The sequence below is a fragment of the Hylobates moloch genome, unplaced genomic scaffold, assembly GCF_009828535.3.
Source record: "Hylobates moloch isolate HMO894 unplaced genomic scaffold, HMol_V3 SCAFFOLD_32, whole genome shotgun sequence".
NCBI lineage: Eukaryota > Metazoa > Chordata > Mammalia > Primates > Hylobatidae > Hylobates > Hylobates moloch.
This window is the reverse complement of record NW_026652307.1, coordinates 2,655,665-2,675,077: the sequence shown is the minus strand read 5'-3', so window position 1 is coordinate 2,675,077 and position 19,413 is coordinate 2,655,665. Positions and strand designations below refer to the sequence as shown.

At 48.9% G+C, this 19,413-nt stretch overlaps 2 protein-coding genes across 3 annotated transcripts in view; both read left to right on the top strand.

The window, feature by feature from the left end:
- The first annotated feature begins 7,925 nt into the window (after positions 1-7,925).
- The window catches only part of LOC116463274 (neuroendocrine secretory protein 55), a 64,998-nt gene continuing 53,510 nt past the window's right edge, over positions 7,926-19,413 (top strand). Inside the window, exon 1 of the mRNA XM_058434532.1 lies at positions 7,926-8,731. Coding sequence (XP_058290515.1) covers positions 7,955-8,689 — 735 coding nt within the window. The 5' untranslated portion in view covers positions 7,926-7,954 and the 3' untranslated portion in view covers positions 8,690-8,731. The remainder of the gene's footprint in view (positions 8,732-19,413) is intronic.
- The window catches only part of LOC116463273 (guanine nucleotide-binding protein G(s) subunit alpha), a 75,082-nt gene continuing 64,326 nt past the window's right edge, over positions 8,658-19,413 (top strand). For both annotated transcript variants that reach the window (XM_058434531.1, XM_058434530.1), the window contains exon 1: positions 8,658-8,731. In XM_058434531.1, the coding sequence (XP_058290514.1) occupies positions 8,689-8,731 (43 nt within the window). In that variant the 5' untranslated portion in view covers positions 8,658-8,688. The remainder of the gene's footprint in view (positions 8,732-19,413) is intronic.

Genomic DNA, 19,413 nt, shown 5'->3' with positions numbered 1-19,413 from the left:
CATAATAAGAGGCCTGAAAATATAATTAAAAAAAGAGAGCCCACTCACAATGCAACAAAAGCATCAAATACTTGGGAAATATATGATATATATTCATATATCAAACTCACATAGGATATATTAAAATTACATGAAGAAAACACAAATCCTTAATGAGAGAAATAGTGACCTGAACAGATTGAGAGGCCATACTTCTGGCTTAAGACTAAATGCAGAAAAGATGACAATATTTCCCAACTTAATTTATAAATTGAACACCATTCCAGTCAAAATATCACCAAGGTCATTTATAAAACTTGATAAAAATGGTTCTTAAATTCATATAGAAAAATAAATGGACAAAACATCAGAGAATGCTGAGATACTATGCAGTGAGAAGGCATTTGCCCCAGCAGATCTTAAAATATAGTCTAAAATCATCATTGTTAAGGCTGTAGAGCAGTCACGCTAAGATGCTGGGAAAATGCCACAATTTCACTAACTGAGCAGGAATGAAACCACTAGCAATTAAAACTACAGAACCCACAGAAGGCCACAACGCTCCGAGGACAGAGAGATGTCTTGCAAAACTCTCTTATCTCAGTTGTGGACAGGAAGCTTTTGTTTTTGTTTTTCTAACTAACTGAGCAAGGTCAGAAATTTACAAAGTGACAAGATGAAGATTTCCTGACAGTGTAAAACAAGCGTCCCCTTAAGTATTTTCCAAGGATCATCTCAAGCCCCACACAGCACCTCATTCCTAGAATGCTTACGGTCAAAAGCACACTTTGGCAGTTAATTAAATTCCCGTTGTCCTCTAATTGCGAGTGTGAGTGTGTGACACAGGCTGGCGGCTACAACTCCTGTCCCAGAGGCTCTTTTGCCAGGGACCCTGCACCATCTCCACCAGGTGCCCAGGCACTCAAGAGGCACTGCTGGACTTCTTGCTGGGCCGTGGGCTCCCTAAATACACAGATTATTGCTTAAGGGCGAGGCTCTCCTCCACTTAAGTCAAATCTCACATGCCTCAATGCCTTTTCTTTTTATATGTGGCTCCTCACATGCCTGAAACCAAATCTGCTATTTGGAAGACCAGAAAGTCTTCTCTTGCTCCTCTTCCCTCCCTCCTCAGTGAAGAGCTGGGAGAGAAGTGACGGCTGCTTCCTGAGGGAACTTCTAGACCAGTAAAGGGAAGGACTCCCAATTTGTGATGACTTTTAGCTGAAACAATGGATGGGGAAGAGGGGGTCCAGAAGTAATCACCAGCCTCCAGGGCGTTCTCGTTTCTGATGTCAAGAGGCCCTTCTTTCATTCTCCTGGCTCCATGATATTTTATCATGCACAATGTATGTCACTCATGGGCCCCATTAGGAATCCTACCATCCTAGCAGTGGAGGTGACCTTCTAGACCAACCCATCCAACACCTCAGGGTTCTCATACACAAGGAAGGAAGCAGTGGAAAGAAAACCCTGATGTGGAAACCAAGTATCCACCACAAGGAAGCCAAGGATGCACCCTGCTAGGGAACTGATCTGATTATCAACCCATCCAGACCAACCCCACACACACCTGACTGAGACCTAAGGGGGCCACACATCCTAACACCAGCATGAGGCAGGACCTCATCTTCACTGGACTGTCTTTTAGAAAAATGAAGCCAAGCGAAAATAACAAACAAATATCTTAGAATTCTCTTTAACGCAAAGCAATGCTACAGTGAATGACGCCGATTTCTCCCCAGTTATCAGGATGGACTGATTACAGTGCCCAGATTCATTTGCCTGAAGATAATTGCCTCAATTATCCACTTCACTTTGCACATATAGAAATAGTCCCAATCTACTGCAGCCTCAGTGACTAGACATGTAAAATTGGTCTAATCATATTTTGAAGAGCTCGAGCTGCAAGGATTTCTATGAGCGTGTGCCTAAACCGTGACACCACTAAGGGTTTCTCCCCTCTGGGCTTGAGGCGCGCTCGCTCTCTCCCTCCCAAAAGTCTGATGGGGTGAGTCAGATCCTCAGCAGATAAGACAAAAACAACTTTGAGGCTCTCTGTCAGGGCTAGGGGCTAGAGGAAAGATAGGATGTCCAGGACAGCTGGACAAAAGACAAAGCTATGAGCTGAGAGCTTTCCTGACAGTTGAGTGGTCCTTTGCAATCAGCAGTGTTTTCACCTACAGCTCACTGGCTGGCGTGGCTGCTGGTGGGCAGGGCAGAGGAGGACATCTGGGGTCAGAACCACGTAGACTGGGGGTGTCCCGGGACAATGATGTCTCAGCTGGCTGCCGGAAAGAACCAGACAAGCTCAGTGTAGGTCCGGCCGGGCATGCAGCCGGAGCTCAGGACGAAGCAAGGCAGGGTGTCAGAGCCCAGGGGCTGAACCGGAGAACACAGAATGCCAAGCTCCAGGGCCACGGCAGAGAAATGAGACACCACGTCCAAGAGGCCTGTACCCCTCTTGGGTACTGATGCTTTGCCTGAGCAAGGAGGCTTCTAGATGCTTCCCGTTGGATCAAGAGTCTAGAAATTGCTCCTCCTGTGGCAGAGGGAGAGAGAGGGAGATAGGCACTGTATCAGTAGGAGAAGCTCAACAGAGCACGAAGTGAAGAGAAAGTAAGGGAGCTCCTGGGAAGACAGCTCGAGCAATCTCTATGCACAAAACGAAGGCTCCTTTCTGATCCTACTCCCTTTAAAAACGAATGGCACAAATACAGTATTGTAATCCCAACAATGGCCTGGACAGAAACCAGCCATGTGAAAAGGTGATTATTTCCCTCTATTGTTTGCTTTTAGCTCTAGATGGCATTCCCCCCAAATCTCAAAATCAGGAGCTCGAGGTTTTCACCATTTCTACTGGTGAGAGCCAATTGCTATCAGTGCAGTCTGAATAGCAGCAAAATAGCACCCTAGAGAACCGAGCCAAATGCTTCTGCATTGTACCTGGTCCTCTCTGGGGAACAGGCAGGAGGGGCCAATACCAAATTCTCGGCGGGGTTGAGCCTTACTGGCTGATTGCCACAGTGAGGGGTGGGGAGTGCTGCAAACTCCCTGAATTCATTTCTATCCAAAGGAAAGTTTGAAAAGCTCTTCATCTCCAAAAATAGTCCTTTCCAATGATTATCCAAAAAATATCTTCAAGAGTGATTATGCCCGCTCATCAGGCAGGGCAGAACCAATCCATTATCTTGAGTTTCATCTTGGAAAATGCGTTGATGTCTATGGGACCCCTGACAATAGCCTGCAAGCCTTCTGAGAACCCATGATTCATCTGTCTCCCCCAGGGCCACTAGCACATGGCTTTGCACACGGTAGACACATGGTTAGAAACAAGTGGATTGAAAGCAATTCTCATGGGCTTTTAAAAATCAAAAGAAAATCTCAGAGTCAGACTAGGTAAAGACTCATCTCTTTCTGAAAATCACAAGATGAACTGTACCTCTGATTCTAACCAGTTACTCAACTTCCCTCCCTGTCTATCTGGGCTGGAATGTATTACTCTATACCTGTCAGCAATCTGGTTTTAATATTTGGGGGCACTTCACATCAATGTGTGTGTTGTTGGATGGCAGGAATTGCTCATCCTCAATTACTTCGATCTCCCCACAATGCCCGGAATAGTGTCTTGATCATAGAAGTGGCTCAATTTATGATTGCTAAATAGCCAATTTCATTTGTAATTTCCGAGACAGCTCCAGGAGAGGAGGCAAAGAGAACCAATGTAATTAACAGATGGACTTGGCTAATTTCTTTGCTTCAACAAGCGGTGAGTTGTGGAGCAAAGAGCCTCCACGCCCTGCCTTGGTGAGGAAAGCTCCTCCACGGGCCACTGGGTCCGTCGCACACATCTGTTTGCCCTGTCTTAAAACTGCCACCGCAACATTCCTTCCTGTCACTGAGCCACTTGCACTTTCAATGCTTCCAAAATAGTAAAAAGTAGAGGGGGGAGGATCGTGTCCATCAGTAGAGCCCCCAAACCCTTCTCCCACAGCCTACAGGGGCCTTCAATGGAATCAGAGGCTAACCTGGTAAGACTGTGGTGGGCACCAAGTTCCAATCCCACTCGCTCACGCACACCATGAAAAACATCTCCAGTGTGTGGTCACCTGTCCTTTGACTTCACATTGCTTCTGACAAAGTGCCAACTTTCTGACAGCCCACTCCATGTCAGATTCTTCTTTGGGTTGTGCTGAAGGCTTTCTGCTACAACTACCACCGATAGGTTCTAATTTTGCCCTCCAGAGCCATATATAATAAATCTTAAGGCCTCTTCCACATGAAAATCCTTTAAGGAGCTAAAGATAATATTCTTCACAATTTATCCGAATCAGAAGCTTACTGTATGATACTGTAGTGAGCTGGGAACTGTACTTTCCTGTCCAACTGGTTTAGGAGCCTCCCTCCAGCAGAGCCCTGGAAGTGATATATGCCCATACTTTATTTACCGGCAGACAGACAGAGCCCCTTGTTCCTTAGCCTGGTAACAACAGAGGTCGTTCATCGCCCACTTGCTCCTTTTTGAAATTCACTCTGCAGCAAGCATTTTTAAAGTCATGCACGTGATGCATTTTAAAGAGCATCTTCCGTACGGCTCCATTTGCTCGACCTCGGCACTAAGTGTGAGATGGAATGGCATCTCAGTGCAGTCCCCCGCTCCTTCCTCCCAGAGGCTGTGGTGAATGTACACTAAGATGTATTTGTAACTACACAGGACTGGGGCTCAAAAATGCAGTGTTTTGTTAAATGTTTGTTTGCTGATTAAAATGCATCTTGCAAAGAAAGCGCATTGCTAATGCAGAATCTAGTCCAAAAATATGTATTATGTAATGCACATTTTTTAATAATGCAGGCAATCTCAGTGTATCTATATTAGTGAATCAGCTCTGGGCTGCCATCTCCTTTATAGGCATAAAAGCACTCCATCTGAAGAATGAAGTACTTTCTTATGTACACTAAAGAATCATAATCCACCTCATTGCTGACAGCTGACATTAGTTTCCATTCAAAGGGCATTTACTAGCACCCATATATTCCTGATTTTTCCCCCAACGTGCCCTGATATCAGCTTGATAATATATTTCTGTTCCATATGCTGTCGATGGAGCTGTGCTAATTAGAAGAAATAAAGTGGGTGGGTCAGTGTAGGCAGACCCTCTAGAATCGTGCCCCATTAGTCAGGACTGAGAGGCAGAGATCAGGATTTGAAATATACAGCTCTAAATGCCCCTGTCCAGTGTCCCATGATAATATCCACACAGTGACTACAGCCATGCAGGCACCTGTGATAATAAAACCCTTGCAGTTCCACAGGAAAAGTGGTAGAGCAGGGCACAACTGGAACACAGACATTTGTCCTTTTGTGGGGTTTGACAAATCAATCCTACTTTATCAGACTAACCTCCCAGGTTCAAGCAATTCTTGTGGCTCAGCCACCCGAGTAGCTGGAACTACAGGCGTGTGTCAACACGCCTGGCTAATTTTTGTATTTTTAGTAGAGACGGGGTTTCACCATGTTGGTCAGGCTGGTCTCAAACTCCTGGCCTCAAGTGACCCACCCGCCTCGGCCTCCCAAAGTGCTGGGATTATAGGTGAGAGCCACCATGCCCAGCCCAATCACTATTTTAATGCTACAAACTAACACAGAGTGCAAGATACAAGCTAGACACAGCCAAGATGCAGAAAGGAAAACCTCAGCACAGCCAAAGCAGTTGCTGGTCTCTCACTGGGGTATGAACTCGGCACTTGGTGGCTTTAATACAGGTGTGGTGTTGAAGGTGTGAGGTTAAGTTCCATCACGGTGAGAATGGCTGTGGGTACCTGACTGACTCTTCAGACACCAGGCAGAAGTACCAGTACCAGGAGGGCCTGGTGGGCCACCCAGTGGTAGAGCCTCTTTTTTTAAGATTCCCCATACTGACTCAAGAAGGAGAAAAGGACACAACCCGTGACATGTGTCCTAAGTGAAACAACCTTCTTGATACTCCCATGGATTCTAGGACGATGGCTTTGCTCTGAGTTGTTTCCACCTTTGGACTTGTCACTATGGCCAAAAAGGCACTCCATAATCATCATGGAGGGCCAGACTGAAGACATGCACGCTCCAAAAGCAGCAGCCAGGTTAGCTCCCACTGCAGGGATCTCCTCCCGTAGGCCATCATTTGATTTTCTAGGGCCAAGAAAGAGCGGCACTATTTACTCCAAGTCTTCAGCCTTGCAGAGTTCAACAACACAATCTAGTGGTGTCTGGCCGCCCCCTAGCCCTGATCCAATCATTTTCTTATGTGGAATTCAAGCTAGATTAAACAACGTTGGTGGGTACAGAGGGATTCTCACTGATTCAACCTCCTGATTAACAGCAAATTAATCCAAAATATCCTTTCCTTAATGCAACACTTTCGTTGTTTTTGTTGTTCATTACTCTACCTTCGGCACCTAAAACACAGCTTGGCACATGCAAGGCACCCAATGAGTATTGCTGAGTTACCTTTGTTAAAAACCTAGCTAGGAGCCGGGCACGGTGGCTCACGCCCATAATTCCAGCATTTTGGGAGGCCGAGGCGGGCGGATCACTTGAGGTCAGGAGTTTGAAACCAGCCTGGCCAACATGGCAAAACCCCCTCTCTACTAAAACTACAAAAATTAGCCGAGTGTAGTGGTGCACACCTGTAATCCCAGCTACTCAGGAGGCTTAGGTAGGAGAATCTCTTGAAGCCAGGAGGCAGAGGTTGCAGTGACCCAAGATCACATCAGTGCACTCCAGCTTGGGTGACAGAGCGAGATTCTGTCTCAAAAAAAAAAAAAAAAAAAAAAAAAAAAACTTATCTAGGAAATAGCTGTAAGGGGCCTCCAGTGAGGATCCCGTGTCACCCTGAACTGCCCCGCAGGAGAGAAGTGGTTGTGTGAACTGAGAGCGCAGGAAAGACTTCCCTTTACCCATGCTCTCAGCTCCAGTCCATTTCCAGCACCACCTTCTCAGCTCAACCGAGCTCAGGGCAGTCCTCAGATGGGCTTGCAGACTTGCAAACTAGTACCTCAACCGTGGAGGCCCTTGTTGAAGAAGATGAGGTAATTAGCTAATTCAGACTGTTTGGGCACGTATTTTTTGGAAACTGCTCTAATTAGTCACTGTAACAGATCTGCTAAAGGTAGTTTCATGATTAATGGCTGCCCGAAGTTACCATCCTCAAACTATTAAGCCATTGGAAAATGCTAGGGTCTTAATACTCGTGTATAGACCCTCATTCCCCTGAATATTTGCTATTTGGAGTTCTGGGTTTTTAGCTGCTCCCAGGCTGTGTTTATTTCACCAATAACTGGGGAAACTGGGGAGGGGCACGACCCCACGGGAGCCTGCGCCCACCTGCCCAAGTACTGGACCTGGGGCTAGCTTGCCGCTTGCTCCTTGCCACCCGCCAGGCCCCCCGCCCATCGCTTCGCCCAAATCCTTTCAAACAAAGTTCCCTCCTGCCACCTGCCGGCCCACTAGGGTCTGCGCCACAGGCTCGGCGCCACCGCGCAGCTCGCGGGGAGGTGGCCCCCACCTCCTTACTGCACATGCCCGGCAGAAGTCCGGGCGCGCAACTTCGCAGAACCTCACTGCCCATCCCTCCTCGCCTCAGTCTCCTCTGTCCTCTCCCAGGCAAGAGGACCGGCGGAGGCACCTCTCTCGAGTCTTAGGCTGCGGAATCTAAGACTCAGCGAGAGGAGCCCGGGAGGAGACAGAACTTTCCCCTTTTTTCCCATCCCTTCTTCTTGCTCAGAGACGCAAGCAAGGCGCGGAGCTTTAGAAAGTTCTTAAGTGGTCAGGAAGGTAGGTGCTTCCCTTTTTCTTCTCACAGGAGGTGAGGCTGGGACCTCCGGGCCAGCTTCTCACCTCACAGGGTGTACCTTTCCCGGCTCCAGCAGCCAATGCGCTTCGGAGCCGCTCTCTGCAGAGCCAGAGGGCAGGCCGGCTTCTCGGTGTGCGCCTAAGAGGATGGATCGGAGGTCCCGGGCTCAGCAGTGGCGCCGAGCTCGCCATAATTACAACGACCTGTGCCCGCCCATAGGCCGCCGGGCAGCCACCGCGCTCCTCTGGCTCTCCTGCTCCATCGCGCTCCTCCGCGCCCTTGCCACCTCCAACGCCCGTGCCCAGCAGCGCGCGGCTGCCCAACGCCGGAGCTTCCTTAACGCCCACCACCGCTCCGGCGCCCAGGTATTCCCTGAGTCCCCCGAATCGGAATCTGACTACGAGCACGAGGAGGCAGACCTTGAGCTGTCCCTCCCCGAGTGCCTAGAGTACGAGGAAGAGTTCGACTACCAGACCGAGAGCGAGACCGAGTCCGAAATCGAGTCCGAGACCGACTTCGAGACCGAGCCTGAGACCGCCCCCACCACTGAGCCCGAGACCGAGCCGGAAGACGAGCGCGGCCCGGTGGTGCCCAAGCACTCCACCTTCGGCCAGTCCCTCACCCAGCGTCTGCACGCTCTCAAGTTGCGAAGCCCCGACGCCTCCCCAAATCGCGCGCCGCCCAGCACTCAGGAGCCCCAGAGCCCCAGAGAAGGGGAGGAGCTCAAGCCCGAGGACAAAGATCCAAGGGACCCCGAAGAGTCTAAGAAGCCCAAGGAGGAGAAGCAGCGGCGCCGCTGCAAGCCGAAGAAGCCCACCCGCCGTGACGCGTCCCCGGAGTCCCCTTCCAAAAAGGGACCCATCCCCATCCGGCGTCACTAATGGAGGACGCCGTCCAGATTCTCCTTGTTTTCATGGATTCAGGTTAGTTGCCCACCGCTAAACTGGGGAGCCTGAGGGCGGTGTGGGAGCGGCGCGGGCGGAAAGGAGGTGAGAAGGAAAGGCAGGTTAGGGGCGAGTGGGAAGAGACGAGGCTCAGCTGGCCAGCCCGGGACCGGGGGTCAGGGTGAGGCGGCGAGGGCTCCCCCAAACTTCCCAGGATGCCAGGGGCGCCCTGGTGGCCAAAGGCTTGTTGGACGGCGGGGCGCACCCCGTGCGTCCCGCTGGAGACAACCTGAGGTCTCGGAGCTGGTGCCCCGGCTACGCGACTGAATCCCGAACGCACCCCAGATTTGGAGCTGCACACCCAAACGGCATTGGTAAGTCACTTGTTTTGCGCGCTTTTCTTCCTCCTAGAAAGACTAGTCTCAAATAAGTTGGCCTTCTCAGGTGTCCAAAATGTGGTTCGGAGGTGCGCGCGCCAACTTTCACGATGTGAGAGCAGCCGCGCTGTAGAGACACTGTTGAAATGTGTGGAAAGTAATCAGAATGGAATGGGCGAGAACTCTGGAGACTGACCACCCGGGAGGGAAGTCACGCGCGCGCGGCGCCTAAGCAGCTCAGAGCCGGGAGCCCAGGTCCCAGAGCTGACAATTAAGCCGCGGGACCTCCGCGCCAGTGCCCCCCGCTGCCGCGCGCCTGCCTTGGCCGCTACAGCCCGCCTCCCGGCGCTCGCGGGACAGAGACCGCCTCAAAGAGCTTGCGCACCTGCCCGCGCGCGCCGGAGCTGACCTCTCCCGGCGGCGGGCGGTTAAGGGAAAGTACTTGGGGGAAAGGTAGAGGAGGTAAGGGGACCCTTGGGGGTGCCCCTATGGGCTACCAGGGTTGAACGCACAGGCATGGTCACGTCGGGGTATTGCCAAGCTTTTGGCGCAGCTGGTCGGGTGGCCAGGCTGCATGCGGCTTAGCAGGAGACGTCCTGGGCTGTTTGCGCAGGACCTCTGGAGGCCCTAGAGATGGTCGCAAGCGGAAAGGTAAAGTGGAAGAAGGAACAGGCTGGAGAGGGGTGTCGCGTCTAACATCAGGATAACTTACAATTCGTTTCCAAAGAGCGCGGTACGCACAGAGCTGGGGAAAGGTGTTGGATCCGGCGCCAGTCCTTGGACGATCAGTCGAAAAGGAGGCAGGGGCCGGCGGCTTCGGCAGCCTTGGGGAGGGGAGGCGAGGCGGCGTGCTCCGGCCATTTTCAGCTCGGGTGGAGTTAAGTTTAGAATCTGTAACCTGGAGGGGAATCTGCTCTGATGACCCAGCACAAAAACGGCCGCAATCTGGTAACGCACCTTCAGAAGGGAAGGCGTGCTCTCCTCGCCAGTCCTGGGAGGAAAAACCGATAAGTGAAATGTCTTTAAAAAATCTCATCCGACTTGGAAATTGCTTTTTTTTTTTTTTTCCTGGTGTGCGTGTCTCGTTTTGCGCCGGCTTGAATTATTCGGATGACAATGATTTGGAGGAATAGTAAAGCGTTTTGAGGGCTTGAGATGAATGACGGTCAGGTTCTTAACTCCTAAGAAAAGGATGATGATGGAAGGAAAATACCTTAAATGGTCTTCCTTCCAGGACCGATTCCGTAGGAAAGGCGTCGCGGCGCCCAAGACTTAGTTCTGCCGGGCTGCGGCGCAAACTGTGGTTGGATGCCTTTGTGGTCTTCCCTAATAAATACGGAGAAGCCAGTTTATTTGCAAGTGGTTTTCTGCGACAGCAATGTTAGTCTCAGAAGTTTGGAGGCTGCGGAAGGGCTAGGCGTGTCCCGCTTTTGGCTTGCGCCTAAATCGAAATTCCTACTTAATGTAAACAATGACGGTGTGTTGCGTTCTGTGGCATTAAGTGTTCAGTTTTTCCTCTGGTAATGTCTCAGCCTGAGTTCACCAAGCAAAAGGTCTCTAGGGACAAGCAAGAGAAACCAGGGATTGTGTTGAATTTTTTTGGTGTGCCTTTCAAGTGTGGGAGCTATCTTCAGACTGGGTAGTCTGGGAGACCCGTTTTCCCACAGAGCTAGGTTTATTCATTAGAGAAATGAGCATGTTGCCTTGTTGCAGGATGAATAAACAAGTTTTTTAAAAGCCCTCCGTGTCGAGCCCACACCTCACACCCATCTTGCTGTGTTTTAAACAGAAGCCCAACACAGGGAGGTTTCCTGAACTGTAAGCAATGTACCATGTTCACATGTAGTGAGGAGGGGCAATCTAGTAACACACACAGTCTTTCAGACAGTCTTCCACAAACTGCCTCGCCATCTGCATTACAGCCCAATTGTGAAAACCTGTTACCTACCGGCACACGCTCTCCCCCGCTCAATTCCCCTCCCCCAGCTTCCCTCTACACCCTGATTCAAGGGTGGAAAAGCCAGTGCAGACCATATAAAGCAACTGAGACCTATACCGACCCCCGAGAGCTATACCGACCCCCGGGGAAAGCACCTATGACCCTCCCTGAGAAGACAGGATTTTGCTATATAGACTTAGCAAACCTTCTTTCTGCCTGAGAAACGTATTCAGCTACCTTCCTTTTCCAGAGCCATTTCTAGCAAGTTCCCCAAGCATTCCCAATTCACTAGTCTCCTAGCTGGCCCTTTGTCTCACCCTGCTCAACTGGGGTTAGCATTTGAATAGGCCCACTTGCCCCTTTTACATAGGTGAGGTCTGTGGGGTGAGGATATGCTCTCAAGAAATAGCAGATTAACCACATTAACCACAATTCACCATTAACCACATAGGTGAATTACCAGCCACTTTTAATATTTCAAATGGAGGGTGAGGGAGGAGGAGGAGCAGGAGAATAAAGCTAGTTAAACATGATGATATGCCCCCAATATTGAAGTTCTTTCCTTTACTACATTAATCATTTGCTTAATGGAAATTTGCTTTTGTGGGGGAGGGGAGGACGACCCAAAGGTACTCTTGTAACTGAACTTATTTGAGCTGGGAATTTATGTTGCAATGTTCCAATCTTGTGTGGGGTCAACCTGATGTAGGTTTAAAGTTTTGCAAACAAAACTCTTTATGTTCATGAGAATTCAGGAATTAGAAATGTTACAGTTTGGGATTGTTTTGAGATGTTTCTTTAATGCACTGCAAGCCTTTCTCACCTGGAGTTGCTTACAGCCTTTGACACTTCAGCCTTCATTTTCTGCAGCTGTGTAGAAGGTTAAAGAGGAAGAAAGCTGAAACTTCAGTGTTGGTAAGAATGAGGTTTTTTGGTTTTTTAATAATCTACATGGATTTACCTCAATTATTAGTTATTATTATACTGCTCTTCAAGAGGGAAGCTTTTGAGAGGAAACTGAGCAGAAACCATGGTGTGAGTAAAGCATGTCTCAACTGGAAGGTGACCTATCACAAAAACCAAATCATTAAAATAAAATTAAGCTTCCAGGCCAGTGATGTCATGTGCCGGCTCAACTGCTGCTCTTCTCTAAAAAATCACCCAGCAGAGGGATGAGATGCTCAAATGACATCGTTAATCCCCACGTTCAAGAATGAGAGATGGAATTTCTTGTTCTGTTGTGGGGTTTTGACACTAATGACTCTATTTCCTATAACTTGATGTCCCAAACTGGAGCAGTGGCATCTAAGATGAAAGGCCCGGGGCTAGCAGCCCAGGTTGCTTCTAGCCATGGTCAAGTGGCCTTAGGTCAGACCCAACACCCCTCTGCCTCAGTTTCTTCTAAAATGAGGTCGCTGAATGAGATGATCCTATTTATCCCTTTCAGCTCCAAATGTCTAGACTGATTCGCTTAAGAAGCCTGGGGTTGTCCAATTTGACTCTATACTAGTGATTTTAACCCTAATGGAACTCCCAAAAAACTTCAAAAGCTGAGCAAATAAAAAGCACCAGCTAGGTATCGCGCCATTGCACTCCAGCCTGGCCTACAGTGTGAGACTCCATCTCAAAAACAAACAAAAAAAACAACAAAAAAAACCCGAAAAACAAAAAAAGCACCAGCTATGAAGAAATCTGTTTTGTGTTGGTTTCATGTAAATTTTGTCAAATCTGCTTTACAGTTGGTTGCAAAATGGTCTCAAAAGGCAGTTTAGAGAATGCAGAATTCCACTGTGTCCTTTCCCTAAACTGGAAACATTTAGCCATCCGAAGAGTTGTATTTAGTGTGTGTTTTATGTGTGTGTGTGTGTGTGTGTGTTCCCCACCTTCTGTCCCTGACCTTGGTGTCTAAGAACAAGCTTTTCAGAGCAGGAGCAGGCAGCATGGTTGCAAGTACTGACCTAGTACTGCAGCTTGGAGAGGCTAACTACTGTGGGAGATGGCAGACTGATGGGAACATTGGTTAAGTGACCACAAGTGTTGTTGAAAGTTTTTTGGTAACAGTTTTAAGTGTTCTGGTTAAGCTAGACCTGAAAAAAAATGATATCGAAGCTACAGCCATTTGAGATAAGCCAGTTTTCTCAACCTTTTTTTTTTCATGATCACTCCCCTCTTAGCTTCTTCAGACATGTTTCTTATTTGCCCCTCCCCATGACATTTTAATACCACAGACATATAGCTATACCCCATTATCTGTTTATGTACTGCAGGACCTTGCCACAGCTAAGACTTTTTTGCACACTGCATCCCCCAAAACCAATTTTGCCTCCATCACACATGCATGGGATAAACAAAGCAAATATTTAAAACAAAACAAAACAAAAAAACAACAAAAAACAACAAAAATCTAGTTCTGTCAAATTAAGTGATTTAGCACCCATTTTCGTTTTATAATTTCTTTCTTACATATCAAAAGGCCATACGTGGGGGGTGGGGGGACATCAATTTTTTTACTGGTATTTGTTTTCTTTCCCTTGTTTAAAAATCTCATGAGTTTTTTCAAATGCCTCCAATAGCTATACTGGTCCAAGCACTAGTGGCCATTAATTCACAGGGCAGAGAAGCCAGAATAAACAGCCTAGTGACTTAGTTCTCCCAAGGCCAAGAGCCTGCAATGCGGGGCCACCATCACCTGTTGACAGTGCTCAGCCAGCAGAGGCAGGACTCTGCCTGCAACTATTCCCGGGTAGAAATGGGGAGGCTGCATTCCCAGCTCCCACTGGGCATGGCCTGTGTGTTTATTTTTTGTGTTTATTTTAGGGTAAGTATGTTACAAATTAGCAGGGCACATGGCTATGAGAAAGGCCAACATAAACCCAGGCAGCAGGGACAGAGGGTAAGTGGTGACAGTAAAGTGGGGAGAGATTTAAGGAAGACAAAAGGAAAAGAAGAATTTGAGGGATCGCAGAAAAAAGGAAGATGTGGGTAGACAAGAGAACCCCTGGGAAGGAGCAGAAAAGATTTAGAAATGGGGAAGGGGGTCACAAAGCCAGGAAATTTGGGGGTTATAAAGAAAGTTGTTTGAAGGAATGAAGAGAGTCTTGAAGAGAGAAAGGTTGAGGGCAGCTTCAAGTATCTGGTGGCTGAGGGGGTCAGAACCAGGTGCATCAAGGGACAGACTTCAGCTCAACATCAGGAAGTGCATTTTTAAAAGCCAAATATGGCATTGGAGGGCTACCAATGAGGCTCACAGATTCAACACCGTTAACATCACTTGTCCCCCTGAGAGTTTCTTACAGACCTGGTCCAAAAATTCCAATTTCATAGGTGTGGAGTTTTCATACAAGTACTTCAATTGCTACACTCAAAGAGAAAGATTTAACACCTAGAAATCTAGCTGTCTAGCTCCAAGGCTAAAGCCTTGGGTTTCGGTTCACAGCAAGGTTGGTCTTCAAGGTCCCCACTCTCAAACTTGAGGGGTCCAAGGGCACAGGCCAAAGACTGGCAGCCAGCAGAAGACCACGTTTCTTCTCCCCCCAACCCCATGTGAGAGCTGGTTTCTGAGTGTCCTGGCTTATGTCGCTGTCTCAATTAGATTTCATTAGGAAAATTTGCTCTGGGTAATTGAGGTTGTTCTAGAAGGTGAAATATACCATTCCCCTTAAACAATGATGCCCAGAAGCCCCCAGGGTGGCTGGAATTTCCACCACGAATTGCAGGAATTTTAAGCAGAGCTTCCACTAAAGCCAAATTTACCTTCCGAGATTCCCTCTTTCCCCTCCAACCCCTACTTTTGCCTCTCTCTTAGTTGCTTTCCCATGGTGCTGTTCATCTTTTCTGGAATGGCCTCTCCTCCCCTGAAATTCTTTGCTGCATCATCAGCTAGTCTGGAGAAGGAATCCACAAATGTCTGGACCCACTGTTCAAGCACAGGTGGTCAGAGGACAGTGGCATGCCTTGGCTGAAACAGAATTTGGGGCACCTTTTGAGATGGTTGCTGAGCTACAGCTAATTAGCTGAGTGAAGGGGTCTGAATTCATGATGGGGGCTTTTTAATCTGAGCATATCAAGTATTTTCATAAAGACTGTTTCCACTGCCTCTAATATCAGCCTTGCATCTGCCTCTAACCTGGTATCTTGCCTCATCCATTTGAGGCCTTTTTCCTTTAGCTGGCATTTGCTTCAAACAGCCTGGCCACGCAGACCCCTCTGCAGACAGCAGTATGCTACTGCCTCCACCGGCCAAGGCGGGCAGAGGAGAGGCTGAAGGGAAAAGGATGGCAGCAGCAAGTCTTGATTGAAAAGTAATTAATTGTACAGCTTCAAAGTCTATTACTACTCAGTCAGCACTCAGCAAACATTTGTCACTGGGAGGCTGAGAAACTTCATAGTTGCCTAAATTCTTTACTACCTTCTCTTTCTGCTTTTACTTTTTCCTCAATTGAAAGAAACCCACTGACAACTAATGACATGAATGGGCTACAGAGAAGGCACTTCTGCAAACTTCACCACCCACCTCCTCCCTGCAAAGCCGCAGACCAAAAGGAAAATGACTACCAAAAAAATACTGTTTTTCGTGGTTTCCGTTCCCTTCCCTTTCACCCACCTCCCTTCCCTCTCTCTACTTTGCCTTCTCTTTGTTGGCTACAGGGATAAACCCAGAAAGCTGACAGGTAGCTACCTAAACTTGAGATACGCCTTGTGCTTTTGGTAATGAGTAAGAATCCCAGAATGTAAGTAGAAACACAATTACTTGTTGAATACATGTGCCATGAAAGCGTCAATAGAGAGGTGAGACTAAGTTTGGGAAGCCCAGGGCATCACGTGGGGCTACCAAGGAATGGGGCTGTAATGGTGCTGTTCAGAGAATCAATGGTAAAGAAATACATACATTCTTTCCATTGGGGATTCCATATTTTCAAAAGGCCACTGTTTGCCACCTGTGGCACCTGGGCCATTTGGCTTTCCTCAGAAATGCAGAGTTTAATGGAAGCATGAGAAATTTTTCCCATCCCCTCCCCCCCCCCCTTTTTTTTTTTTTTTGTGAGGAGTCTCGCTCTTTCACCCAGGCTGGAGTGCAGTGGCGCGATCTCGGCTCACTGCAGGCTCCACCCCCCCGGGGTTCACGCCACTCTCCTGCCTCAGCCTCCCGCGTAGCTGGGACTACAGGCGCCCGCCACCTCGCCCAGCTAATTTTTTGTATTTTTAGTAGAGACGGGGTTTCACCGTGTTAGCCAGGATGGTCTCGATCTCCTGACCTCGTGATCTGCCCGCCTCGGCCTCCCAAAGTGCTGGGATTACAGGCGTGAGCCACCGCACCCGGCCTCCATCCCTTTCTTAGTACATCAAGTGCAGACGCTATTATTTTTAAGTAGCCAAGTATACACAATTTTCAAGTAAACCATCCCTGGGTTTCGACAGCCAATCCTGTCCTCCCCTACTTGACACATCATCTCACTGCAGCCCTGCACTCCAGCACACAGCCCCTCAGGACAGGGGTCAAGCCTGGCACACAGCTTCTCTCCATCCCAACTCGGCCTTTTTTTCAGGCACCAGCCTCTCCTGACTTCCTCTTCCTCAGCTGCATAAACACATTAATAGACTTTCCTTCCTCAGTCCTATCACATATTTATCTTTTCCCATGATGGCAATCCATCCAGCACTGGAAAGCTATGTTTAAGGTACTCTGCTATTACACAATTATGATAGCAGATCCTAAAACGCCTCTGGCAAGGTTAGGCCCCAGACGACGCTGCCCACTAACATCCAGGACCGGCCATCTCCCTCCAGATCAAGGCCACGTTTCTGTCTTGAACTAGCAAAATTAGCAGCCTTCAGGAGGATCACCAGACAAGCTAACCAATTAGGCCAATCAAGGTAGACCCCAGTAAACCCACCAGCCGATCACCCCTAGCTGTTACCATACCGGATTCCTCAGATCCCTGTGGCTTTTCAGGTGCAACAGGTGGATCAACTCCTCGAACATTTGGCCACACTTCTGGGGTTCCTGACCCCACTACTGATGTTTCAACTCTTAGCTCCACTCACCTAAAGGACTTAGGTTTTTCAGAGTCTGGTAGCCAGTCACTACAGAGAAATAACAGTAGTGGAAAAAAGGGGGAATATCAGGGTTAAATACTGGGATTTATTCTTCTTGGTCTTAATTTACCTTTAAGGCAATTCCTATTCAAATCTAAGGGTCCTTTCTCAGCTTACAGTGGTGATTTTCAACTGGGGGAGATTTTGCCCCCCAGAGGACATTTAGCAAAGTCTAGAGACATTTTTGGTTGTTAAAACTAAGGGGATGCTACTGGCATCTAGTGGGTAGAGGCTAGGGATGCTGCTCAACATCCTACAATGCACAGGGCAGTCACCACAACAAAGAATTGCCTGGCCCCAAATACCACCAGTGCAGAGGCTAAAGCACTAAGTCTAGATGAGATGTGCTGAGTGGTTCTGAAACCCCTTCCTCTGGTGTGCTCCCATCTCTCCCTTCTGAGTCCTCCCTGCTCACTCCTGGACTGCCTCCCTTTTTCCTGTCCAGTGCGCCAATTGTTCAAGATTCTATTACCAAATGTGTTTCTTCCCTAAAGAGTTTTATCTGACTCCATAAATTCATCTTTGTAAGGACGATTGCCAATTTGAATGTGTGATCTTTATCTTTTTCTAAACTTCAGACCTTTCCTTCCAGATAACGGGCTGCAAAAATCTCCATCCCAACTGCCCAAAGTTCCTTCAACTCTGCCATGTCTAAAACCAAATCAGCACTGCCACCTTGCCAGCCCCTCCCACTGACTTCCCTGTCCCACTCCCAGTGTTCCATCCATCTGGGTGCCACACTTTGGCTCTTCCATCTTTTGTGTCTTTCTAGCATAAGAGCTGCTCCAGGAGGATCCTTTGGGACCCCTCTTGAGTGCCGTCCTTCAGCCTTCCTGCTTCCTTCACCGTGCTAGGTCTCTCCTTTAAACATCTCCTTTGTGCATAACCCCTTTCCTTTGTTCTCTATCGGGATCATCCTCCATGCTGCTTCTGCTTTTCCTAAAAGTAGGCTCAAATCCTCACTTGCAGAACAAAAAACTTTCAACATCCTTTCCGTTTCCTGCCAAAATAGCCTCAAAAGTGCTTGCCCTCATACTCCATGGCATCCTCAGAGAGATTCTATCTAATTTCTCCTGACTTTTCTCCCCCTGCTACCCAAGAGCCTGCCAAGGTGGCCAGTTGTGTTTACCCAGCCACGCCCCATGTTTCCTACCATTAAATCCTTTGTTCGTGGTGGGCAAACCGTCTCCCATCCCCCACTACCACCTTCTATTCACAGCCAAGGCGTCTATCCTTCCTTGGAGGCCCATATAAAAAGCCATTTTCTCCACCAAGACTTTCAAGGTCCCCCTAAGCGGAAGTCCCTTCTTTCATTTGTATGCTGCTCTACTCTCTAGGATGAGGAATTGGTATTTGCCTAACTTTTTTTTTTTTTTTAGTCACCTCCATGCATGTGCTCCCCTGGCAAATAATCATGATATCAGAAAGAATGAACAAAGGGATCCCACAGACACATGAGGGTGTCGAACAGAGACCCTGAACCCGTTCCTCGACAAATGGTACTTTGGGGGTGAGCGCGAGGCCTGACTAAAGCAAACCACCCCTTCAGAGCACCCATCGCAGCCTCCCTGGGGCTCCAACCCCAATGTCTACTGACCTTCCACTTGTGCAGGCTCAGCATCCCTGGGGCCTCAACTCCTTATCCATCCTGGGCTGCTCCTCGCAGTAAGCCCTCTCCTTGGGGTCCTGGCCCTCTACCTCCCAGCCCTGGAAATCTTGCTCCTCACCTTGCCCGGCAGCGGCACCCCGTTGGCTAGGTTAGCCTGCCGCCATCAACACACCCAAGGGTTGGCCCCTGGGACCCCACCTCTCTCCCGAGGCTCGGCAACCTGTGGCATGAGGAAGAGTGACCCCACGGCGCTAGCGGTCCTCGCAGTCTTCCAGGCCTAACCGCCATACACCCGCCCCCCAACAGCTTCCAACCACCCCAGCAGCACCTCTTCGGGCGTTCCAACGCGGCGCCTCCTATTGGACCTCCCACCCATATCCGGTTTCCGGTCTGACGCCCCCTGCTCATTTGCCAGGCAGCCTTGATTGGCATGACCCCTGCCCAATGGCTGACCCGGCGCTGGGGTCGGAGGAGAGTGAGTTGGTGTTGGGACCCAGTTGGGCCATTCAGTGGATGCCCAAGTGGTTAAGCCGTTTTGCGTGGGTGTAGCTGGCCAAAGTTTGAATCAAAGTTCAGTGTTGACATCTGGAAGTTGTAGACCCATAGAGCCAAAGCGATATATCTTTGGGGGATCCCAAACGTTTCCCAGGGTCCAACTGTGTTCTCCTCCTTCCATGCTGCGTGGCCACGTGGATGGTGG